General features: G+C 40.0%; 1 protein-coding gene and 1 long non-coding RNA gene across 4 annotated transcripts in view; both read left to right on the top strand.

The window, feature by feature from the left end:
- Nucleotides 1-12,081, top strand: part of LOC140694717 (uncharacterized) — a 31,816-nt gene extending 19,735 nt beyond the window's left edge. The window contains exons 4-9 of one of the 3 annotated variants that reach the window (XM_072957827.1): nt 5,024-5,141; nt 5,678-5,801; nt 10,377-10,436; nt 10,602-10,692; nt 10,971-11,091; nt 11,802-12,081. In XM_072957827.1, the coding sequence (XP_072813928.1) occupies nt 5,024-5,141; nt 5,678-5,801; nt 10,377-10,436; nt 10,602-10,692; nt 10,971-11,065 (488 nt within the window). In that variant the 3' untranslated portion in view covers nt 11,066-11,091; nt 11,802-12,081. Of the gene's footprint in view, nt 1-5,023; nt 5,142-5,677; nt 5,802-6,061; nt 6,353-10,376; nt 10,437-10,601; nt 10,693-10,970; nt 11,092-11,801 lie in introns of those variants that run through there. The other 2 variants (XR_012070301.1, XR_012070300.1) reach the window with 2 other exon arrangements.
- A 5,554-nt stretch (nt 12,082-17,635) lies between these two features.
- LOC140694759 (uncharacterized) lies at nt 17,636-19,982 on the top strand. The gene is made up of 3 exons (XR_012070380.1): nt 17,636-17,762; nt 19,580-19,729; nt 19,825-19,982. It is a non-coding gene; the product is annotated as an uncharacterized lncRNA (long non-coding RNA).
- The last annotated feature ends 6,146 nt before the right edge of the window (nt 19,983-26,128 follow it).

Here is a 26,128-nt window from a genome sequence, read left to right as displayed (position 1 = left end):
TCATATGCCCTGCTTGTCTCCCCGGATTCACACCTCAATCTGTTAGTGTGAGGAGGGCTAGCCGTGGGCCAGTGGTCAGGGGTGTGAAGGGAGAAGCAGTCTCCCATGGACCAGAGGAGTGGGGAGGAGGGAATCCCCCCTCAGATTAAACAGGTGGTGGCTTGAAACAGAAGGGTGCTCCTCAAGAGTTTATAAGAGGGGAAATAAGGATTTCCTTTGGGACTCAGAATAGTCATGAAACACATAAGATGATTAGATGGGAGACTTGTAAATCACTTTCTTATTAAATTGAAATTTGTTGGGCACCAAAAATGTGCTACATTCTTTTCTGAGAGTTTTACAGAAATGAATCCTCCAATTTTCACAACAAGTGAGTAAGAAAGATTTGATTGTTATCCCAGGTTTACAGTGTGGAAATTGAGGCACACAGAGGGTAAGTAATTTGGCCAAGGTAACAGAGCTATTAAGTGGCAGAGCTGGGATTTAAATCCTGGCTATCTGGTTTCCAGGCTCCCAGGGATGGGCTTTGGGTGTTTACAGGTATCTGCATCCCTGGATCTCTGTACCTCTGCATCAGTTAGACCAGAAAGGACAGGGAAAGTGGAGTTATACAGGTGCTCACAGTCGTGTCTCAGCCACTGTCCATGGAATGTGCCCCGTGATTGGCATTAATTGTTTTCCAGGCAGTAGATCTGTTCTTATAAAAGAAATTTAGTCCATTGAGTTAATCTAGAAACCCTTCCTGCTCTGCTTCTGTCCACGCTTGCCATGTGACTGCCTGCCCGAGATTGGGCCGTGGAGGAGAATCTGTACTCATGGTTGAACTCTGATATTTCAATCTGGTTTGTAGTTTCACATCTCCTGTTACATTAATAAATTGAATTTCTGGTTTTCTTGCATCAGTGTGTCATAAGTTTGCTTAATGTGAAACCAGTCCATGGGAGCCGAGGGGTGCTGACGGTATAATTTCTGAGCATGTGGCATTTCTACCCGTGCAGAAATGGCTGGAGGATGTCCACCTTCCTCACTGATTTCTCCCAGCAGCAGGGTCCTCTCCCACCCCCGGATGTGAGGATGGGATCTCTCTGAGTAGGCCATTCAGAGGCCGAGTCCACCAATCAGATGAAGTACCTGGAAGTGGGTTTAATAGAAGAAAAGGGCTTCCAGGTAGTCCGATGGGCTGTTTGAGTCCGTTTGGTGAAAAGATGTCCACTGTCTGTGGTTGAGCTGCTTCTTTGCTGTTTAAAAGTCTGTATTACATGAAGGGATTTTAAAAAGCAGAAAGGTGTGATTTCAGGTGGTACATCCGCACCGGTGAGTAGTGCTGGATGACCGCCTGTGTGAGGAATAGACAGAGTCTTACAAACTTCATAAAACAGCTTTTAAAGCTCTTCCATCTGAGTGCACTTCGTATGGGGTCCAGTTCATGACTGGTCGCGCTGAGAGGGCACGTAACTGATGATGGCAGAAAGGACACGGAGGCATCAAATAGGTCCCAGACATGTTCTCTGTTTAGAGGATGGGGCACAGAGTAACATATTTGAGCTGGTTTTTCATTGAACACTTTTGAGTATTTTCTAGGACTCCCCAATCCCCCATGGTTCCATGCAGCTGGGTGTCCCCTCAGTGCAGCTCTGTCAGCGCTTGCCCTGGGCTGATGCGGTGTCACGGGGAGCAGGACGGTCAGTGTCCCCGGCTCCTCCGAGCTCCGTCTCCTCATCCGCAGAGCCGGGTTTCTCATCCGTGTCTACTTAGTAGGATTGCTGAGAATCACACGTGATGGTTGTCAGGTGTGATTTGTGGTTGTCTCTGTGATTGGCGTATAGTCAATATTTGATAGAAACACTTGTTTTTTATTATAATTGTGGCTCCTAGATTGCAGTGGTTTTTACTCTGCATTTATTTTTTTATATAAATTTATTCTTATTTTTAAGTAAGCACTTGTATTTATTTATTTTCATGAAGGTACAGGGGATTGAAGCCAGGAACATGTGCGTGCACAACAGGTGCTCTACAATGGAGTAATACCCACCCTCCTTGTCTGCACTTAAAAATAAATATTTCAATACACAAAATATTTCTTAAACACCATCATGGGTCCTATTTTCTGCATAGACAATTGAATACATATGCCATCTCAATAAGAATAAATGTCATAGGGACATACCTTTCTAAATCTGTTTACGTGTTTTAAAACGATCATAGCTAGTGAAAAACACGAGTCTTGGATCCACTACTTCTTAGGGTCTGCTTTGCCATCATGGGGAATTACATTCTACAGAGAAGGCTAATTGGATCTCATTGATATTTGGATGATTTTGCAATGTTCAAGGCTTTCAAAAGCTGACCGTTTTGTATTTTAAACTAACTACAAAGTTATCTTCTAGAAGTTGTAAGTCCTTAGCTTGTGAAGTGCCCAGTAATTCAGTTTGTATATGTCTGTGTCTCTGTGAACGTGTATGTGTGTGATTTCAGGAATGTAGCAATAAGTTCCATATAGCCTTCTGAAATCTTTCTCCTCCAGTTCAAGGTGTAGGTATATATTTACACAAATAAATTGATACTCTTTTGTGATTTGGCATATTGGTGGGAATAAGAGGTTCTCATAATTGTTTCAGAAGGGTTGGGGAGCATGAGCTTAGAAAATGGGAGGAGATAGAGGCAGGGAGGTTCTTTAAACTTTGTGCAAGATGAGAAACAGTAGCTTTTCTTTTTTCTTCTAAAGCAAACTGGCACTGAATTGTAACATACTAATACTCAGAATTGCTTTTCTGATCAGAGACAAGTGCCTCAGATTTTTCAAGGCAACATGAATGATGAAATGTGTTTTAGCAGTTATCTTTAAAAGTAGTTTTATTTTTCAAGTATAAGTCTATAGACTGTTCTTTTTTTCCAGCTGTACAAGAATTTCTCATTGATCCAGGTACGTGATCAATGTGTTTAGTTTCTTTGGGTTATTTATTTTTTTTAAGTGCTTGATTCATTCTGGTGTGAATGAATGTTTAAAATTTCTGGATTTTGATCTTTAAAACTTGCTGATTTATCAGAACTGCAAAAAACCTGATGTTTGTTCCTTGTTTGGTGGGGCAACCTATTGATTTATGTTGTCTGTTATAGAGGGAAATTCTTCCTCTAGCCTGTAGATAATTAAGTGAATGGTTTGCAGTGTGCCTTAAAAATTATTTGAATGCATTGAGCATGTTTGTCCAGTGAATTTTGGATTGAGTCATAATAATGACTTTGCTTTGATTCTGTGGCTTTTGTCCTCTCCACAAGAATTTGAATTCTCTGTTGCATTTTGTATTCGTGTTCTTAACAGGGGAAGGAATTTTGCATTTTTTAAAGAGGTGGGTTTTCCTATCCCCTCTGAATTCCTTCTGTAATTGATACAGCGAAAATCTGTTATTGCAGTGCTTAATTATTTCATAAAAAATTTTTTGGCTTAATCAGAAACAATGACAAAGAATGATAATAAAAAATATGAAAACCTTCCTTCCTTTGAAGAATAAAAATGAGGTGGTCAGGCTCACGCATGCTTTGTACCTGACACACTTACTCTCATGTCATTGTGTATCATGAGTCGGAGATGGAGTTGCTTCAGGTTTATAGATTTTTGTTTTAACATTTGTGTTGAATTCATTCTCTAGGCATGATGATTCCTGTTGCCTTTGTGGAAAGTGTAGATGAAGGGAAACAAATGCTTTGTTTTGTTTTCAGGAGGCCTGAGATGCTGATGAGAAAAGAGTAGAGGGTGGGCTGAGGAAAATAGTGACAGACCCTCACCTCCAGGCTGAAATTGATGAACAAAGAAATCAATTAAGTGTATTGGTATTTGACTAATAGAAGTCAGACAGCCCAGACTGTCTAGTTATGCCCAAAGGAAAGTACTGAATTCACCTGCAGAATTAGGTGCTTTACCATGTAGAAGCAGCTTAGAGCAATCAGAAAAATCATTCTTATGATGAGATATAAAAAGAATATAATATCTTTTATTTCTGAAACTTTTCTACATTAAGTTGTGTAGAGCTAAAATTAAGTTTCAAGCACCAGGAGTTAAGAGTTTAGGTGGTTCTGTGGGATCGTTATTCAGGGATGTGTCTAGACCCTGCTGGAGTGGCCGAAACTGGCAGGAAAAGATCCAGAGCCAGGATTTGTCATCCTAGGATGTCCTCCATAATGGTTCCATGTGGGAGCCCATGATTGAGTTAACAAGTTGTAACACATCCCAGCCGCCTGTCAACTTTAAGAAAAAAAATGTGCTTATTAACTGCTTTAAAGCAAACACCTGTGCATCCTCACTCCTGTCTCCTTGCCATAAAAAGCAGAGACAATGCCTTGCTTGCATATTTGAGGTTATAGATAGCACACTGCTTATTGCAGAGCAATGACCCAGGCCCTCAGCTATTAACGCCAGGCCTGCGTGGTGTTAGATAGTCTATTATCCCCAAAACAGGGAGCAGGCTGGTCTGGTGGTCTGCTTTGTAATGAACATGTCTAAAAAATGTATCTTGTTCCCCTCAGCCCATGACTTCCCTAAAGGTAAACTAAGCCTTAGTACTCATGGTGGAGTCTACAATCTCTGTCTCATCCCTTCTTTCCCCAAGTTCCTGCCTACTATCTCACAACTGTTATTGACTTTTTACTTTGATTATACACAATAAATATGGGAGCGTTTGAGAGACTCGTGGATTTGGCTCCCTAATCCCTCTCGCTTTCTTTCCTTTTTCCGCAGTCTTGAGAAATTTATTCCGTGTCGGTAAGACTTCCGCCAGCCAGAACCCACAGTTCCAGGTGAGAAGGATGCAGGCTTTATCCCTCCTACCCGAGGGAGAGAGAGGAGATAATTGAGATATGCTCCCCTGTGGTCCCTTCCTGCCCCAGGGCCACTCCAGTTCACCTGCAGCCTTCTGGCCTCTGCTCACAGGGCCTCTGTCCCAGGATTGACCGCAGCCTTTTATTCCCTTGTCAACATTCCCTGTGCCTTTCAGAGGTTGCTCTCTTCTCTGCAATTCAACCCTGGCAGATGTGATGGTGGTCAGCGTGCTGATGGGCAGTTACTTGGGGACTCCCAGGAGCCATGCTGATTCTCCTGAGTCATTCGGGGTTACAGAACTGTCAAGCACTGCAGGAAGCCCATTCACGTGAGTTCAACACAGCATTACATCACTTTCATTTTATTTTTGAATTTTCAGTGGAGAAATTATTTGTAGCACACTGTTCCAGATTTTAGGCCGCCTGCTTTCCTCACCACCATTTCCTTGTTGGCTCTGGTGCTTGTTTTAAGAACCAGGTTTCTTCTCTGGTCATTTGTAGCAGCTGGGCTTGCCGAATCCTTGATTTGCATTTGAAGCAGAATGCTTCTTCGTGATGTCAAACTGATTTTCCTTGTCATGTCTGAATATTTCTTGTACACTCAGCAACAGTTTCAAGTGAAATGCTCTTGTCCAATTTCGGTTAACTAATATTTGCTGATCTCCTGCTTTCATGCTGAGGGCAGTTTCTTCTTCCTGTAATAAATGTTAGCAATTTGCATTTACTATGGAAGGTACTAATCCGAGGTGCTTTTGTTCTTAACAGTTTTAATACAAATCACCCATTAAAATGTACAGCAGATTTTACTCTATGCCCAGAAATGTGCATTCCAGTCAATCTTAGAATATTTTCTTCCCCCCAACAGGAAACCCAGTACGCATAAGCAGACATTATCAACTTCCCCATCCTCCCCAAGCCCCAGGGAGCCACTCTTCTGTCTCTGTGGATTTGCCTGTGCTGAACATTTCATGCAAATCGAGTCACTTCATGTAAGTGGAACCGTCTATTTTGACTGACTTCTTTCACACTGAGTAACGTTTTCAATGTTTGTCCACATTGTGGCCTGGGTCAGTACTCTATGCTTTGCTATTGCTGAATAATATTTCACTGTATGGCTGGGCCCCTTTGTTTACCCATTCATCACGTGATAGACATTTGGGTTGTTTCTGTTTTTTGGCTCTGAAAATTAATGGCGAAAAGTAATGGTGAATATTCCTGTAGGAGTTTTTATGTTAACATTTGTTTTCAGTTCTCTTACTTGTGTGCCCAGGAAGCAGAATTGCTGGATCATTCAGAAGCCAAATGTTCAACTCTCTGAGGACGTGCCAGGATGTTTTCCAAAGTGGTCACGCTGTGTTACATCCTCACCAGCAATGGCTGCGGGCTCCGCTTCCTCTGTGTCCTCATTAGTGCTTGTTAATCTTTTTTTGATTTTAACCTATTGTAGTGAATCTGAAGCGGTTTCTCCTAGTTGTTTTGACTTGATTTCCTTTAGAGCTAATGTTATTGAACACCGTTTCATTGTGCTTATTGGCCATTTGTATATTTTCCTTGAAAAATATCTTTTCAGATTCTTTTTTCATTTTTTAATTGAGTTGCCTTTTTATTGTTGAGCTGTGGAATTTTTTTTTTGATACACAAATTCCTTATCAGATAAATGATTTGAAAAAATTTTCTCCTGAGTGTTGTTTTTTCACTTTCTGGATGGTGTCTTTTGAAGCAAAGTTTTAAAGTTTAATGAACTCCAATTTATCTCTGTTTTCATTTTTCCTTGTGCTTTTGGGGTAATATTTAATATCTGATGTATTTTATTAAAACTTGTATATATAAAATAACTTAATTCTTAGGACCGTTCTAGGAGATGGGTGCGGTTGTTGTCCCCAGTCTATGCATCGGAGACTGAGATGCAGAGAATTTGACTGACATATTAGTGTCAAAGCTACCCAGTGCTGTGGGAATTCAGACCCTCATGTTTTTCCCTAGCATCTGAGCTCAACACCACCATGCTCCAATCTTTCCAGGAAACGTTAATGAAACAATCTTTACTTTTTTGATCTCTTGTTAGATTTTTTTCTTATTGGGGACCTCAAAATCTCATTTTCTTTTCGGATATCAGTGTCGATTTATTTTAGGTCTCATGTAGGGAGAAGCATTGCTATCAGTTAACTTCTTTATTACTCACTCTCCAGTGATGATTGTTGCTAGTTGATCTAATCAAGTCATGCTTAAGTCTTTCCTGCTCATGACACTAACAGCAGAGTCATGACTTATAGAATGCTCAAAGAAGAAAGTACTTGATTGATTTTATTTTGCCAACAAATCAAACCAATCAAATAAAACCCTGGTGTTGACACAGACTATAAGCCCTCCAGAATAGGGTCACTGTCTTCATTGTGTTTCATTTGTTGGGTCACAGTGTCTGGATAGTGCCTTGCTGTCCAGCAGTTTTGTGAGGATACGGTGCTCGTGAATCATTGTAAGGACAGAATTTTGACAACAGACTGTGTTGTTCATTTCACGACGGGAAAGGTAATATAGAATTACTGTTCAGATCTGTTTTAAAATTAAGCTTTGAATTTTGAGAATAGTTCAAGAAGCCATACAAAGCTCTTTTTCACTAATTTTAGATCTATCTTAGACACATTATGTTTACATAGCAGAGTAACTTATCAAGTAGATTTGACAAAAGGAGTGTTATATTGATTATTTGTTTTAGTTGAAATATTCTACCAGGGATAAAGTCATAAGTGCCCATAAATGAACAAATATATTTGTATTTCTATGCAACATGGGAGCAGACTACATATGTTTCTATATAATATATATGACTGTGTGTTTTAATCTTTCTGTCAGTGTTTTAATAGTTTTTCAGCAATTTTGTAACTTTAGAATTCTTCTATGGAAATCACCCCCAATTCTAGTGCAGTTTGTACTGTGTATCCTGTCTTATGCATGGGATTCCACTGTCCCCTCAGTGAGGAATTTCCTCTCCTATTGTGTTAGGAGCAGAGTTAAAGGAACTGTGATTTCTAGGCCTTTGCTCTCCATGTGTTTGCAGTTGGCTCTCAGTCACGATTTTCCCTTTCCAGAGTTTTCATTGTTAAATTAGAATTTCTGAAAATAACTATTAATATGTTGCATTGGTCTCCCTAGAAACTTGACGTCTTTGTGCTTTTCAGTTTTCAATTTATGAAAAATGCAAATGCACTCTTGTTTTTAAGTTGTCCTTTTTCAATAGATATTTATCTCTTAATTGATAGAATAATTTTTTCCCAATGAATGAATCGGTGTGCATGTTTTAAAGGATAACTTACTTTTTATTTTTCTTATTGTAACAGTAATATTCATTGTAGAGAATTTAGTAAATAAGGATTAACACAGTAATAACTTCACAATGACCTCTAATCTCACCTGGAGATAGAGTTGTAAGGTTTGAAATTGAGAATTATAAGTCCTCTCAAATTTTTCTTTTTCAAGTACGTATTGGTTACTGAGATCCTCGAATTCCCATATGAATTGTAGCAGCAGATAGTCAGTTTCTGCAGAGGAGCCCGCTGGGATTGTGATCGAGACCACGTTGAATATACGGATCGCTCTGGGGAGCACTGCCATTCCAAGAGCACTTTCTTTTGATAGGGGAATGTGTGTGGAGTGTCTGTCCTGGTATTTAGGTCTTCTTTAACTTTTTTTTTTCAACAATGCTTTGAGTTTACAGAGTATTATTTTACTTTAATTATCTTTGCCTTTATATTGAGGACAAGTGTGCAAGGTACCGGGATCAGAAGTGTATTTGAGCCCCGCAACTTGCTGCCACCATGGACGCTGCGCTCTTGCTTCACCCGCTGTACAATCTTGCACAGAATACGACCTCAGTAACTCTCTCTTGAATGAATGATTATATGATTGTTGGATGATGCTTGAGAGTCCTTGTGATGATTTTTTTCCCCAGCCTTTCCCCAGTTCTTAACTATGCCCTTTCTCTTCCTAAACTCCAGCCTGGGTTTCAGCCTGCCTGTGGCATTGATTTTCCTTGTCTGTGGACTCTTCCTTTCACTGGTTCCCGATAATGTTACATGTGGGCTGTGGAAACTTGCTAGATGTCAAGAAAGAGCTAATCCATTGTAGGCCAGTATTTTTAGAGTTTGTTATTGTTTTATTGATTGAAATTAAATGAGGCTGCCCCCTGAGCCCTCCCGTGAGCACTTTTGACCTTCCTACAGCTGATACTGCTCTAGTTGCTGCATGTGCCCTTTCCCCAGCCTTGATTTTGTAATTGAATAAGTCACCATCACTGGAGCCCTCTCTTGAAAAGATAAAGAGAACATTTGCTCCTTTTCCCTGTTTGGAGACTTCGATGAGATGAGATCCCAGATAAAGAATGGAGCCCCACCTCTTTCTGACCCCCGCTGTTTCCGTTCCTTTCTTCAGGGGAAAAGAGTACAATTCAACAGTATAAAGATTGATTGTGAGCTAATGAGCTAGACAAGACAACCGATCATTTATTAAATAACCTTTCATGATAGAAACAAATGTATTATACACACAAACAGCACACAAAGCACTGTAGTACCATGGTTACAATCGTGGGTCCGAGTTCGTGTCCTGCTCTGGAGAGACCAGTCCTGTGAGATGGAGAACTGGTAAGTCGGCTTAGCCTCTCCAGAACTGGTTTTCTGTCCTGCAGAGACGGGGCTCGCTAGGCGTCCCCCCCCCGTAGAGGTGCTGTGGGGTGTAAATGATGCGCATGGGCAGCCTGAGCACAGCTGCTCATTCCTCGTAAGTGCAGGGTAGCATAGCTTTTGCGGTGATGGCTTTATGACCGCCCCATGTAGACTGTCAGTGCTCTGAAGGGATGCCTTGTGGTTTGGAGATGGGATTCTCACTTCTGTAAATACCCAAGTGTAGTGTTATTGGGCCCTGCTGATTTCAGTCTATTCTTTAGAAAGTACATATTGTAGATATATTTTTCAAGCATGCGTGCTTTTTTTCTTTTACTATTTAAAGTTCTACCCTCTCATCTCTTGGTATTACTTTTCATGGAATCCAGGAAACAGTCCTAAGCTACCTGCCTCTTCACACTTTTCCGTGGTGGTTTCCTTCCCTGATTAGAAGAGGGTTTTGCATAGGAAATTTTATTTGTTCCCCTTTTCTTGGAGTCTCTCTCTCTGTCTGCCCATCTCTCACCTCTCAATCTGTCCATTTCTCAACCCACTGCTTCTTCTGACATGTTCCAAAACGCATTTCAGGTAGCTTACAGAAGAACAGATACCAAATAAACAGGTGAGAAAATGGGGCCCAGTTCAGACAGTGAGGCTAGGAGGCGAGCCTGTGTGAGGATTGCAGGCGTGAGACACATGTCTCTGCCATGTGACTTATAAGATCGACAGCAGCAGTGTGCTTCAAGCTCCCAGCAGACACAGGGAAGCAGGATTTGAGGGAGATGCTTACTGGCTGTGAAATAAATAAGTGACTTAGGAGAAGCCCAGCCTTTCCAGCTACTAAGGCTTAGGAGAATATTTTGAGTGTCTTCCAAAATCAGAGTATGGCATCTTTTCTTTTTTCAGAGTTCTATGTATAGTTGGTTACATTCTATACCTGGAAATTTCTCCAAAACTGCTTCCCACGTGAGTCCCATGGCTCGGGAATTGGGTGGTTCTGCTCATTGATGGGGGTTGGCCAGAAACAGAAAATGAGAGCCTCAAAGGGGCCTGGGATTTGTCAGTTATGTTTTGTCAGTGCTGTAGGGTTCAAGAAATGCTTTCACCGTTTCTCTCCATCTGAGGCGGCAGCGTAATCTCTTACCAGCATCAGGAGCTCAGGGCCACGGGATGGTGGGGGCTGACTGCACTGCCGTCAAGACAGCTGAGCTAGTCACTGCAGGTGTGGTTCTTTTACATACTGCATTTCATGTTCTTTACTAGAATGTTTCAACAGGGAGTTAATTAACTGAGTTAATTAACATTTAATAAATATGATCTTTGTTGAAAAGACAGTTATAGGCAGAATATAAGCTGTGAAGTCTTTAAAAACGGTTTCATTACTGAAATTTCATTTGGGGAGATACACGGTTTATCTTATATATGGCTCTCTTTTAAAGTAACAAAGAAACAAGACAGAAAAGGCAGAGGATGATTTCTGTTCTTCCTCTCGGCTTGCAGGTGCCCTCACCCCCAGTAGCATCAATCAAGACACCAGCACTGACACTGGCCGTGCTCAGAACTGCCTCAGCCCTGAAGACACTGCTGAGAAATAGAAGGGGGCCACGCCCTGTTACAGCAGGTGCTCTCACTTTGTGGGTCCTTATGTAACTTCGTGGTGTTAATCAGGATCGCCCGTCCTACATTGTGTGATGCTGCTGCTTTGTCTCCTAGTTACTTGTTTCTCTAAGTATTCTTGTATTATTCTCCAATGCATAGTACTACACACCCAAAAATGCTTTTTTCAGATGAAAAAGAATGTGCATTTAAAATAATAACTCTGAAAAGGGGGGCAAAAGAGGCTATCCTTGTCCCGCTATTCAAAGATAATAATTAAGACGTTAACGTATATTTTCATCAGTGTGGATCACCTCTGTCATAAAAAACCAGAGAGCACTCTGTGACTGTTTACTGTGTGGACACCTCCATTTTCCATTCGGCTTTTTATATGTTTTTCTACAATATTCTATCTCCTCTGGCATGATTTTTGATGACCAGTATAGCATTCTGTCTTGTGGAGGCATTGTCCATTTTACTTCGGACTTAAATAAACTTTTAAATTCCAAGTATACTTAACTGAAATACTGAAAAGAGAACTGTGGTGGTACAGGAAGGCCCTACCTCCCTTCCCCTTATTTCCGAAGAGTAAAAACTGTTGAAAATTTGATATATATGTTTCATGACCTTTATGCCTATGACATACATATATACACACATATGAGAATTCCATGTATACGTGTGTGTATATATGCTTTATTTAAAAATGAGACCATACTATATGTTTTTCTGCAGCTCGCTTTAATCACTCAGGTGTATATCATAGACGTCCTCCCACTCCAGACTCACCCGGTCCTTTCAGATAGAGTGGAGGGGTCTCCTGATTTGCGGGTGTGGTCTCTTTCCCACGCACACCTTTGGTGAGAGAATGCTGTGGACAAGGCCCTGGACCACGGCGAAACGCTGGCTCCCTCATTGCTCGCAGCTCGTCGTGATTTACCGCATCATTGTCTTGATGGTGGACAGTTAAATTTTCTCCATTTTCCACTGTCAGAAAGGATATTTGACTGGCATCCTTCTTGTACAGACATTCCTGTGATCTTTTATGAGTATTCCCTTAGTTAAGGCTTCTGGAAATTTAGTCCCTGGATGTGACATTTACATTCATCACAGACTCCATTCAAGTAACTCTAGAAATTCCTTCCATAGGGGAATGAAAAGATGCACAATTACTTATGTAACCAATTCTCTATTGCTGGATATGATTTCACTTCAGTTTTTCTTCCCACCATTGTAAACAGTGCTGTGTAAATGCCCTGATGGGTACATCTTTTTGGACTAAATTTGTTTTTTCCTAAAGGAAACGATTCCTAGAAGTGGTGTTGAGTCATTGTGTACGTACGTTTTTCAGAGTTTACATATCCATTGACATGTCGTCCTCTGAAAATGTCGCTCATGGTTTCTTCTCCCACAGATGGACACTAGATAGAATATCTTTTAAAAATATTTGCCAATATGATGAGCAAAAGTGCTTTTTCATTGTTTTAGTTTGCATTTGATGACCAGTGAGGTATTGAGCATTTTTCACTCATTAGCCATTTGACTTTTTTGAAATGAATGATTCCTTTTATCCTTTGCACACATTTAAGTGGGGGAGCTTCTTGTTGCTTTGTGACAGCCATTTGTATGTTATGAACATTAACTTCTTGTCTTCAACAACATGTATCACAGAGCTTTTTCTTGTCATTTCTTTCCTTTCATTTTGTTTAGGAGGATTTTTATTTTGGTAGTGTCTCAAAATATTCTTATGATAATAAATGTATTCCTTATGTGTTTTATCTTTGAAATTATTCTTAAAAATAATTTCTTATACTGGAATAAATCTCCTCTGTAGGTTTTTTTTAATCTCTAAGATGGAGATGATAATAGTACTTGTTAATGTAAGGGTAAGTTGAGTTAATAAGAGCAAAGTGTTGTATTTGCTGTTATTAGTACTTTTTTATATTTACATCACTGTCTGTAAATTATCTTGTGGTCCTTATGAGAGGAATAGTATTTATTCTTTCTAGGTGATTGTCTGATTGTCTCAGGACAATTACTGAAGTCATACTTTTCTCTTTGATTTGAAATCCCACCTTTACAAAATACTTGTGTACACTAGAGTCTCTTTTTGAGCTCATGGTTCCCTTCTGTCAATCTGCCTTTCTTACTCCAGCACCATAACTTACATATTGTAAAAATTTATTTAATAATTGGCAGTCTGAATTTTTTTCATTCTTTTCTTCCATCCCAAATTTTCTTGTCTAGTATTATGATTTTATTATTCCTGAAGAATTCCAAAATATTTTGTTCAAGTTAAAAAAAATCAGATTGGAGTTGTCATGGGAGTTTTCAGTAAGTTTTGAATTATTCTGATGAGAACTTACATCTTTACAAAACTGCTTTCATCCATGCAATTTGTTGATGTCTCTACATTCTCACCTCTTACTTTACCCCTCAGTACAGCCCTGAAGTTTCTCCATTTAGAACATGGGCATTATTTTTTAACTTATTCCAGATTATTGTTTATGTTTTTGTCAATTTTGTAAGTGAAAATTTTTTGCTATTATATTTTTAAATGCTTAAAACTGAAATTTAGAAAGGAAGATTCGGTTTGTAAGTACTCACTTTGTATTTTGTCATTTAAAATTGTAAGTATTAAGTAGTTGTTCCAGAATCCTTTCTTTTTTGTTTTTAAAAATTTGTGTCGAAGATTCTCAAAATGTTCATAGCTAAGTAGTATAGGTGGGGAGACAGATGGAGAGAGGTAGTGTGGCTCATGTACAAACTGTGAGCAGTTTCATGGCTGCCTTTAGGCTGGAGAAACCACAGAAGAGCCCAGGTTAGACAAGGAATGGCTTTGTATGCACTTGAAAGCCAGCTTTCCTGCCTGTATGGTGAAGCCTGGTGGGCGTGGCAGGTAGATGATCAAGGTCTGATCAAGGTCATTTGCTGCACAGAGCGCTGTGTCTGTGAGAAATGGTGACCATTGCCATGGCAAATGCTTGGTGCCAGGAACAATGCAGGGGAGCTGGGGAGCCTGTGTTAAGGATTTTCCAGTCCTGGGAGTGGGAAGATCAGACTCTGCATTCAGATCTGAGTTTGAATTAATCCTCTTTAGTTTACTGGACCTCTGACTTTTGTCAAGTTATGCATCCTGTTTGAACTCCTGCTTTGTTGTCTCTCAAAACAGAAGAATTACAGCCTGCTGCTAGAGTGTTTGATCAGGGTAAATGATTTGTGTCTATAAGATGTCACGTACTGTCACAAGCTCAGTGAGCAATGAGCTGTCCCCTCTTCTCCTGCAAATCAGTGCTCGATAAGTCATCAGCAGAAAGCGAGTCCCTAATTTGTATGTGGTGCAAGGAAGAACAAAACTAACGTCTTGCCTTTCCCTGGCAGTATTCTTAGTTCTTTGCTTCATGTACCTCTTTCCTCCTTCACTCTCCCCTTTCACCTCCTCCACCAAGAGCCTGAGACTCTCTCAGAACAATAGATTCAAATTATTTAAATGTTGGCTCATTCCCATGAAATGACAGTGACTTAAAAAAACTGTACACATCCCAGAATTCATTGTATTTGATTTACACACACACACACGTGCACACACACACACACACACATCAGGCTACCTCCCATTTGCTGAGGGAGAAGGGCCACTTTTTCTGAGTTTTCATTTACTCAGCGTGAGAGCAGTCTCTTAAGCAGAATTTCACCTGGCTTCGTGCATGGTTTTTTAAATTGGATTTCTGCTTTTTGTCCATAAAAATATTCTCCTATTAGAAGACAGGAAGTGGAGACATAGATATTCTGCTGAGATATTGGTGTTATCATATTTGAGTTTTAATGGACATAAGGCGGCATAGAGTCATACATTATTATGGATGAGAATCCATGATGATGTAACTTAGACAAGAATCTGGGTCTCCTGCCATCGTGTCCACGCGGGTGAAGAGGCAACTGGGTGGGGGATGGCAGGGAACCTTCTTGCTTGAGTTCCAGGTTCTTGTTAGTTTTCATTGCTCAGCTGCCTTTAGTTTATGTCCATGAGGCCTCTCATGGGAAGGTCACTATGTCCTGAGAGACTGAGTTACTAATCAGCAGAAAGCTCTGGACCCACTCATATTTTCCAGAGTTTTTCTGCTGACCTGCTGACACTTTATATAAATGAGACCTAACAAACTACTGGATATAAAATCCTTATTGTTATCATTTGCCCTCGAGTTCCATAGGAATGGGGTGCTGTCTCAGGCTGTCTAAGGCTAGATCTGAACAAAGATAGGGTGATAGGCTCTGCTGCTGGACCCTCCCCAGTCAAATGGGATTTCCACCTTAGTTTTTAGAATCAGGCAGATGAGTTCAAATCTTGTCTTTACCAGTTATTAGCTTTGTGACCTTGGGGAAATAACTACTTTTTTGGTTCCAATTTTCTTTATCTGTAAATAAGTTCAGTATTTATTTTAGGGTTTTTGTTTTAGAATTGAATGTGCTAATTCCCTAATTTATTCCTAAAATACTGATCACATGGTTCTATGCTGGTGCCTTAGTAGTTGATTGCTAAGGGACTCAACAGTGAGAATGGGGGTGGAGCCCCCTGGATCATACAGCTTATATTCCAGGATATGCTTGTAAAAGACAGGATTGCAGTGGATTTTTAGTAAATGTCCATTCCTTTCCTAATCCCCATTGATTGTGTATATATCTTTATACTAATATATGAACAATTTTTTTGCAGTTTAAATCTCTTTGTAGTATTTAAAGAATGTAGCTATAACAAAAATACGTGAAATAAAATGACTTGACTTTTATTTTCCTTTCAATAAGCAAAACAAAATAAAATAGAAAAGAAAAGAAAAAGTATTGAAGGAGTAGAAATAATTTTATTTCCGTGGAGTCAACTCCCTATGTTAGGTTTTTCCATTGTGTTGTTCAACATCATATAAAATTGACAGGTTGTGACTTCAGTGTTGATAGCTAGGTGAGTATAGTTTCTTTTTGTGGTTGTCTTTGATGAATTATTTGCACTAGATCATAAATGATGTGCATGTTACATATTGGAAATGAGGAAACATTGGAGACATACTACCTCCAATGCAGTCATTTTGTTACTGAGTCCAAACTCGTTCTGCTCGCCACATGACAGGCCAATAAGCCGGGAGATGAGGTGTTGGAGCAAGGAATAGTGACTTCACTTGCAATGCTGGCAGACCCAGAAGACGGCAGACTGATGTCCTGGAGAACTATCTTCCCCAAGTAAGAATTCAGTCTCCTTTTATACTAAAAAGGGGCGGGGTTGTGGTTGGTTGTTGCATACTTCTTGCTTTATGAATTGTTTGTCCTTTGAATCCGCTGTTCTTGCAGCTGTCCATGTGGATCAAATCATGGTACCCCTGTAAAACCTCCAAAAAAACAAAGGTTATTCTCTATTATGCAACTTGCCATCTCTACAGAAGTGCAGATGAGCTAACATTTTTAAAGATCAGGGCCAGGAGAATAGGCTTTCCTGCAGATTTCAGGCTAAAGGCAACTTTCTTTTTCAAATGGTGCAGAGCTACCAAGTCTGAGCCTAGGAAACAGGGCAGAGGTTTAAACTCAAAGGAACAGATTTAACATAGGGTAAAAACTGTACATTTTATTACAATTCCGTTTCCAGCTTCATAGATAATATTAGTAAGAAATACGAGCAATTTTGTATTTTTGCTTCTTAATAACCGATAAGTGTACCAACTATATTTTGTGAGCAGGGATGCTGTGCAGGCATTGGGGTGACAGCAAACTCTTGTAGGGGGTGGCTGACCCTGCAACATCTCTGATGCCCCGTGAGTGTTGGTGAGGGTCCCCGTAGCCAGGGGCTCTCTTCAGGAACCAGCATATGGGCATTGACCTCTGGAGACCTCTTTTTCGGCTGCAGGAATTTTTTCAGATATTGAGATTGAAAAATCACTCCAGCTGGGAATAATTAGGGAAAAAAAAGAAAAGGAAAAGGGTTTGGAGTAGAGTAGAAGAGTAGTACTTAAGATCACGGAGCCTGAGTGCTTGGCAGCGGGGCCTCGGGAGAGAGGGGAGCAGGGGTGGGGAGGGGCCTGGCTCCGGAACCAGCTCCTGTAATTGTCCCTGCACGCAAGCCACATAGCTTTAAATTGGCCTGGGCCACCTCTCTGGGCTGGATATCACCCTGGGCAGAACCGTGGTATCTGTAAAGTAAAATGACTTCACAACTATTGCACAGAGCTGCAGGTGTAAGAGAGCCTAAGCCTGTCTCAGAGTGCAGGGGACAAGCGGAAAGGAATGGCAAAATTTCCACTGACAATTGAAATTTTGTTAAATAGCCTGCTACAGTTGTTTGCATCACTTGAATGAATGCAGGCATATTTCTGTGGGCATTTATAGGTTCACTGAACCCCACCAGCCCCTCTTGCCCCCATCGGAGATGGGCTTTCTCAAGCACAGTGCCCCTCCTGCTTGGGTGGAAAACGCTGCTGGTCCTTGCCTGGGGCCGGGCTGCTGCAGGGCACTGAATCCCCGAGGCACGGCCTGTGAGACACGACAGGAACATCTCTGCTCTTGACTGGGTGCCTCCGTTTCCCCTGCAATGTAAAAATGCCGGTGACTGAGTTAGAAGCATGCTTCCAAGCTGTCCATGTCCTTGGCATCCAGAAGCGGAGCCTGGAAGCTTTCGAATTTATCCAGAATGCGGTTTACATTCACCTTCAGCAGGTGAGTGTATGTCCTTACACAAGTGGAGGAATTACTGCAGTTTTCCTGGAACTTTCTCACTACAAGTCCATTTGATTTTTCTGTGCTAGGATTCAGTATGGCCTGCTAAAAACTCTGGAGTGAGATCTTGAAACCCTGATGAAGAGCATTATTTATTTCATTTCTCTATATGATACTCTTTTACTTTTAAAATTCAGAATTTTTGGTTGTTTCAAAAATTTTTTGGGGGGTTGGAGAATCATGTTTGCTCTTACCATCTTTGCAACCTGTTGCTTTGTGCCTCTCACCTGTCTTCTGTCACTTGTGAGGCGGTTCCATTTGTGACCCTGTCCGGGTTGTTCATGTTATAAAACATAAAGCCTGTAAAAGTACAGTCCCTTTTCCTCCGAAGACATTCCACAAATGCTCCTTTAACCTGGGTGTGGTTTTAAGAAGACAGAATCTTTAGAACATGTCCTTGCAGGTTGCTAGTGCAAAATCCCAAAATCAATAGTCTAGCTCAACATCTAAAATCTTTCTAATTTACCTTGGAATTGTATGGATAATTGAAGCAGTTTGCTAAGAACTCAGACCAGGTTTAGAATACAGGCTGGTGTAGCTCAGCAGGTCCTCCCAAGCTGATGCTCTGCCAGAGGGCGGGGCCGAGGGGAGAGGGCGGGTCCTGCCCTCCCTGAGGTGACAATTTCATGGCAAAGACTTTCACCTGGTGAAGAACTTGGAGTTTCTTCTAAGAAGAGTGGGTCTGAAAAGAGTCCAAAAAGCGCGGGAGTGACAAAGTCCCATTTGTCTCAAGTAGGGGAGAGTGGCTGTGGGGCCACTTAGGAGACTCATGTGTCCAGATGGGCAGTGTTGGTGGCTTCCACTTGAGCGGTGGGACGGTCAGTGTTTAAAAGCGAACATATTGAAGACATGTTTAGATGGTAAAAAGGAAAGGATGAAGGCTGTCTGTGAATGTAGGATGGAGTAAGGCCCAGGTTTCTGGGTGGATTAATGAGGTAAATGATGGTCCTTCTGTGCTCTGAGGAGGGAAAGCTGCAGAGGGAGTTCTGCGGAAATCTGATGAGTTCAGCTGTGGGTAAAGTGAAAGGTTGTTAGATGTGTGGTCTGGGAGCTCAGGTGAGAGCCAGTAGTGAGTAGGGGGAGGTGAGAGGGACTTTCAAATAATTTTGTATTGTGAACATACAAATAAGTATGAGTAATGACACATTTAACACCTCTATATTCTGGATTTAAAGCCCAGTAACATTTTGCTATACTGACTGCAGAGGTTCTTAATATTTTTTAATAGAAATAAGTAGAAACAAAATAGTGGAGTTAGTGAGCATCTTAGAGTAGATGTGTGTCCTTGTATGTATTTTTATACCTCATCTGTTTATAACCATAATCTACAAAAAGTTATCTTGCTTAGCATAAGTGTTAAACACAGGGACGTGACACACATTGTTGGGGGTTGAAGCTGATCTTCTCGGGCAAATTATGGACCCTCTCTTTTCCTTAGTTGCATCGTCTGTGACTGCCCCAGGGCCCCTCATCACAGCTGATTTCCTAGAGTAGATGTTGGGAGGGAGGCTGCTGAAGGGAGTAAGAGGTGGCAACTGCTAGGGATATTGAAGAGAGACAAAAACAGATTAAAGCCGATAAACTGAGTACAAATACCCTCTAAATAGAAGGAATCCCGCAGTGTTTTGAGCCGCTTATCATAAGGGAAAGAAAATCACGTGGATCCAAAGCTCTTGAGCATATGAATATTGTGGGTGGGAGGGTGTCATTATAAAAGTGTTGAGAAAAGGCCTCTTTGTTTTCCTTGACATTACCAGTAAGGATGGGGAGCAGAAGCGAAACCCTCTGCTTCACAGTTGAAGGTGCTGTTTTGTGTGAAACTGACCAAAGTTTGGAAACCAGTCATCAGCGATGCTGGCAAATGAAGAGGCTTCTGGATTGGGTGGGGCACTTGCTGTGACTTCCAGGTGACCTGCTGGCTGGGGACTGTGTGGCGGGCAGTAGTTTTGCAGGGTAGCCCGGGCATAATCCCTGGCTCTGATGCTGCTGGTCTGATTAACAGACCTGGGCGCACACTGTCCTAATGGGGCAGCTCGGGATGTGGCCCTGCCGTGCTGAGAGCGAGAAGAGGGCTCCCCTGAGGAGGTGTCCCTGCGGAGAGTGGAAATGTACTCCTGCAGGGGAGGAGGAGCCTCTGAGCAGCGGGCCGGATGCACAGGCAAGACCAGCATGAGCACTGATGTTTCCGGGAGCCGGAAGTCATACAGTGGCCCAAACGGCCTTGTTCCTGAGAGACTGGAGGGAATAGATGCTGAAAAGGCAGGCTAGGGTCAGACCCTGTGGTGGGTTATGAGTGACAGGAGAGGATTGTTCAGGCAGGCATGAGACAACCCTGTGGGCGTCCCAGCTGGGGCGTCACGCCGAAGGGAAGAGCAGAGTTATAGACTTTGCCACTTATTAGCTGTGTGACTTTAAGCAATATCACCCCACGTCTCTCTATATATATCTTCATCTGTAAAGTGACACAGTGACAAGGTCGTGCCATCAGAAGTATTAGCTTAGCTCTGATCCTCTTTGTCGACTCCTGTCTGTGCTTCCCTGCAAGGTTCTGCAATGGTTGCTTTTACTCTGAGATGGGAGGGCGTAGAGGGACACTGTAATACCCGAGGGCAGGAAGGGGTTGCTTTAAAAGCAGACATGTAACAGCCTGCAGCTGCAGACCTGCAGGCAGTTTGGTTGACGGTCCTTGAGAGGACTTTGGAGGCCTTAGCGTCGTCTTAAGTCTTGTTTCCCCTTGGGGACCGGATTTGCCTTTGGGGATTGATGTTGAAGATTTGAGCTTCTGCAAAGCTGTTTTCAGAGATGGGTATATACGTAAAATATCATATAAAATAAAATGATTTATTTAACGAGTGCGAATTTGTAGCTGTTAGGAACAGCTCTGTTGGCCTGGTCTCCACGGGGGACACCAAGGGTCAGCAGAGCGTGCAGGAGGGCAGGCAGCCTGCAGTGCTTCTGCGGGGTGTTCTCCCCAGCAGGGCGCTCTGCTGAGTTGAGTCTTCTACGAGTTTTGTTGCCAGAGGAGCAGACAGCAAATTAATGAGTTCTAGAGGGATTGTATAATGACAGGAAGAAATAGGAACCCGGAGATTTTCCGGACTAAAACACGCTTTGGTTCCTGATTCAGTGTGTTCCATTACAGAATTGATGAGTTGTGTCTATTCTGGAACGTCATTGAAATAAACGTTCAGCCTATATGTTAAGGGCTTTGTTTTATTTGGCTGGAGGACTCGAGCCGGGATGACAGCCTCTCAGATCACTCTGAGGGACTGCTCCCAAGAGGTAGGGGAGGAGCTAGGATATATAGAAGCTTACAACAAAGACCAGGTAATTGGAACAATAAAACATTGCTTGTTATCTAAAGAAAACCAGATATCTCAAGTTCAAGTATTTACTGCTTTTCTATGTATGGTGAGAAGCAAACATTTGGGTCATTGAATTCATTCCTTTGGCAATCCCCTGGCTATCTAGGGCCAGTATCCTGTCCTTTCTTACTCTGAGTCTGCTCAGAGGGCACCACTGTGAGTGGCTGAGAGGCCGGGCTGTAGGCATGTACTCGCTGGGGGTTGGCAGCAGCCGCTGATGACTCGGATTCAGCATTCTTTGTTTACTGTCATGGTTGCAGTATTTTCATGCACATTGTAGTATTTTCATTCACAGTGCTCCCACTTGGTCCTAAATTCGACCAACATTTTGAGAGAAATTTCATGACCAATTTTGTCCCACGGTGCTAGGATGGCTCATTCCTAGTTCAGGTGAAGAATCTTCTGAGTTGCCATTCAAGGTGTTAGTTTTTTTTGTCAGGCCCTGTTGATACTAAAAGTTCTCTGGATCACCTGTCTTACTAGTCTATTATGATACAGAAAGTGTTTACCCATCTTTGCTCATTCCCATACCTAGAATCACACTATTATATTTATTTTATTCAGGGTTATAAATTTTATCTGTTTCTTCAAGATGTTTAGCCATCATCAATCTTGTGGGCCTAGTTACACATTGGGAATTGTAACAGACAACAATTTTATAAAATAGACAGGATATAAGTAATACAGCTAGTAACGTTAATAAAGTCACGAGTAAGAATTTAATAGTCGAGAAGTTGTATTTTTGGGTTAAAATTTTGCTTGTGTTTCTGAGTTTGATCCTATGAGAAAGTTCATATTTATGGTCAGGGTCAGAGCAGGTATTAATTGGCCAGTTGAAATCTCCCACCTTGTAAGATCAACAGTGGCCTAAACAGAACTATAAATTCTTTTTAGAATAACGTTTCTGAGGGCTATCTAGTTAGAGCCTTGGAGTAGGGAAACCCACCAAGGTAACACAGAAGTACTAGACATAGGTAATTTATCATAAACTTAACAAGTGGAGTAGTTCATAATCAAAGGTTGGAGAAATTATCAAAGTAATTGGTATACAGTCCTGGTCCGGTGTCTTGGGTCAGCTGTCTAGCTCAGATGTCGTCTTCTTCTCATCCTGGTCTGGTAGCTTTTTCTCCATTTGGGCATTGTTTTCAGGGGAGCAGCACTCGATAGGCCAGTGCAGTGCAGGGGATGTTTCAGATAGGAAATGAATCCGAGACTCCGTTTCCTTCAGCTTTGGTGTGTATGGTCTGGTAAAGAGTACCTGAAAAAGGGTCCTTCCATTCAGGTTGGAGACAGTTCTTTAAGTCATGCCTGTTGCAGTATGTATAATCCCCTGGCTGCAGGTCATGGGGCATTGGAACTTTACCCAAGGATAGATTTCTGAGCTTCAGAAACAAACCTAGAGTATCCTTTTCATAATTCAATTAAACCGTACAGTAATGTGACATAACAGCAAGGAATGATCTGGGAAGTGTCTTAGTAAATATGGACCTCAATTAACAAAACTAGAATTTAATATCCACTAAAATATAATTTATTTTCTCTCTTAAGTTACCCTCAGTTTTCTCAAATATAGCCAAATCAAGATTAATTTTTTACAACTTAAGTCTGATTATTTGATCATAAAGGCTTTTTTAAATTGGCTGTGTTGGAAGTTTTAATACGGAGTCTCAGGGTAGAATGTTAAGGTTTGCTAAGGCCAAGAAAGCCACGTCAAGGCTTTTCATGGGTTTCTGCCTTACAGATTTAGGTAAATTCTTTTCTCTTTAAAATCCTTAAAATATCTTTATACTCCTATATCTGTTAGGAGATGATCTCCCTAATTTGTTTGATAGAGCCACTGGGGACCTAAGTGTTTTTAGTCTCTTGAGGGATCAGATAGAGAGAAAAGATAAGTGTTCCAAGTGTGATTACATAGGTATAATTTATCAAATTGCTGTGAACCATAACTAGCTTAAGGAGAAGAGATTCTTTACGTCTGGGAAACAGGTTAAAAGCCAGTAGTATTTCAAACAATATCAAAAATTATAACCATATTCAGCAGGTTAACCAGTCCCATGTAACTAATTCTTTTAATGAGAGTTTTCATTAGAACTTTAAAATTTCTTACCCAGTTTAGTTCAGTGCTGTAGTTTGAAATTTATTAGAAATCAGTAAATCTCCTTGAAGAGAAAGCATTTTGCAAAACCATCAGAAGAAAACAATTAACTGTCTATAAATGACAAAAGATTTAAAAGCATGGTTAAACACCGTTACACTATAATCAATAAAGAAACCTGTTCACTATACCCATACTTATCACTGGTAACATTTCAGATATGCCAGAATTTTAGGGAGTCCATGTAATTTCTACAATACCTATATTAATAATATTTCTCATTCAATATAACCTTAGAAGTTTTATGATTCATTTGACAATTCCATGTTATTTAAAATGCCAAATGAAACTTTATAGTTAAAAATCTCTCTTTGGGATGTTTCAGGGTCCTTCTGTAGCATCCCAAACTTAACTGGAGATTAAAAGAATTTTAATTAATTAAATTAATTTTTATTTAATTAATTAGAATTTTATATTTGGGGAGCTTTTTGAAAGATTTCAGAACACTTGATCAGATAAACATATAGATCACTGTAAAGTAGTACTAATTCATTAACAAGAAAATATGTCAAATGTAAAGGCAGAACAGATCAGCTAAGTGGTATAAGAAGTTTTACAATCTGTTACTGAAGGTGGATTAATATTTTAAGAAAATTTTTTCCTCTTAACAGAGAGAAAACCAAATCTAATCTTGTTCCAGCTAACTTCTAAGATTCATTTACGTTGCCCAATTTGTTTCTAAACTTAGCCAATTCTGACCATGTACAAAACTCTTCCCTCAGGGTTCCTTTTCCACAAGCCTTCCACAGCTTTCTATACTTATATTAGTGTGTCCCTTATTTTGTCTTCCATTCAGAGGTAACCAGCTTCAGGAGAAAGTCACTATTTTTCATTAACAAAGTATTATTCCATTCTTACATCTTCCTTTACACATTTATATTACTTTCCTAGGATACTGAGATCATTCCCTTACTAATAGAGACTATTTCAGTGTGGCACCAACCATTTATTAATATTTCTATATACCTTTAGTTTCACTGTAAGAGGAAGTCAAATGTTAAGTAATTCGTATTTCAATGTTATTTTATCTGAAAATGGCATAGCTATTTAATAAAATCTTGTCATTTAACTTAATTTAGCACAACACTAGAATTTAAAGATACCAAACACTTAGAGATTATCTTAAACATACATTTTAAAAATATATTTTAAATATTTACCCAAAGCTCTCATCTCATTTGCATTTAATTTACTTAAAATTTTACCACAGCACATTACTTTTATTTTTTTTTTGACAAATCTGCAACAGATATAACAGGATCTTATTTGACTTTCATTAAACCTAGGTACAGTAAAGGTATCATACATAATATTGATGACTTTAAAGATGTCTATATTAATTAGAACATACTTAAACTAAACAATATCAAATATTATCTTAATATTGAATATTTTCCATTTCACATGACGCTGAAAGTCAATTTGTTCAGTTGTTATTTTAAAAATACTTAATGTTTAAGCTCTTATATTTTTACGTCAATTAAGCAGAGCTCTATGACTTTGAATTGTTTTTCTTTAGCAGTAGAAATATCTCACTTCTATAATGTGTACACAGGCTTATAATCAGAAAAAAGCTAGAGATCTCATAGCTTCACTTTAAAACTTACTTATAAGATAGGTATAATAATAGTTGGAGTAAGCTGAATTTGCTTGCTCAAATCATTAAGGCTTACTATTTATGAAACAGACAGTTAAAATTTCTTCACAATGTCTGAAGGACCCTTCAGAGTTCTGAGTTCTAATATGCCAAAAATTTCTTGGCCTTAAGGTTTATTTCGTTGAGCTAATTAGACTCAGTCCTAGGTCACTGTTTGTTGTATTTATATTTCTGATGTGCAAGACAAAGACACTGTCTTCCAGGTCCCCAGAGAACTGCTCTCTCACCCAGGCCGTATTTTATCTCCTTAAATGGCATTTTTGTATCAGTGAGAAGAGCTGTAAACAAAGAATTCCATGTTTTAAAACTTTAAGGCTTACTTAAATATGTCTTCCAAAACTTGCATAAGGCATTTAGTAAGATCTCTTTTCCTTGTGTTATAAGTTAAACCCAGGGTAAACCTGTATTTTTTTATTAGCCACTCAAATTAGTTTCTAGTTTTACATTATATTGGACGGCTTATGTAACTATATTGGTTTATTTTAATTTGTTCAATTAATATTTTCAGAGGGACAGATATGTGCCTAGCCTTATAATACCAAGAAGGGGAAGTGTTTTTCCTCTTAAACATATGTATCCCACAACGCAAGCAAAAGTTTTGTATAAAGACCATTTAAATATACCAATTTCACAAACTTTTATCTCAATTTTATTAAATCTTATACCTTTAATTTTTATATTTATTAAGTTTAATCAATAATTCTTATTTCTAGAAGGAGTGCCAGAAACCTTTTCTTTGTGTGTGTGTGCATTGTATATAATTTTATAGAAGTCTCTAGGATGCCCAAGATTCAGCCAAAGAGCTTAGGCACTTCTCAGTTTTTAATTTCATTAATTGGTCTGTTATCCCAATTATTGATCAAGTATTTCAGTCTATATATACATATATTTCAAACTGTGGTAAGTAAAATGGGCTTGTTTGAACTTTAATCTTGGGGGGGAGTAGGTGAACTCTTTGGCCCTTTTTTTTTTTAACTTTACGTTGTGTAGTATCAAAACCCTGTATGTAAATCCAAAAATGTCCATTTTATTTATTTGATTCAAAATAACCATATAAAAATATTTATCCTTTTGGGATAAGCCACTTATTTTTTTTTTCGACATTTTTACAATCATTTTTCCAGTTATT

This window comes from Vicugna pacos, unplaced genomic scaffold (genome assembly GCF_048564905.1).
Source record: "Vicugna pacos unplaced genomic scaffold, VicPac4 scaffold_103, whole genome shotgun sequence".
NCBI lineage: Eukaryota > Metazoa > Chordata > Mammalia > Artiodactyla > Camelidae > Vicugna > Vicugna pacos.
The sequence above is the reverse complement of the archived record's forward strand: the minus strand, read 5'-3'. Positions and strand labels throughout refer to the sequence as shown.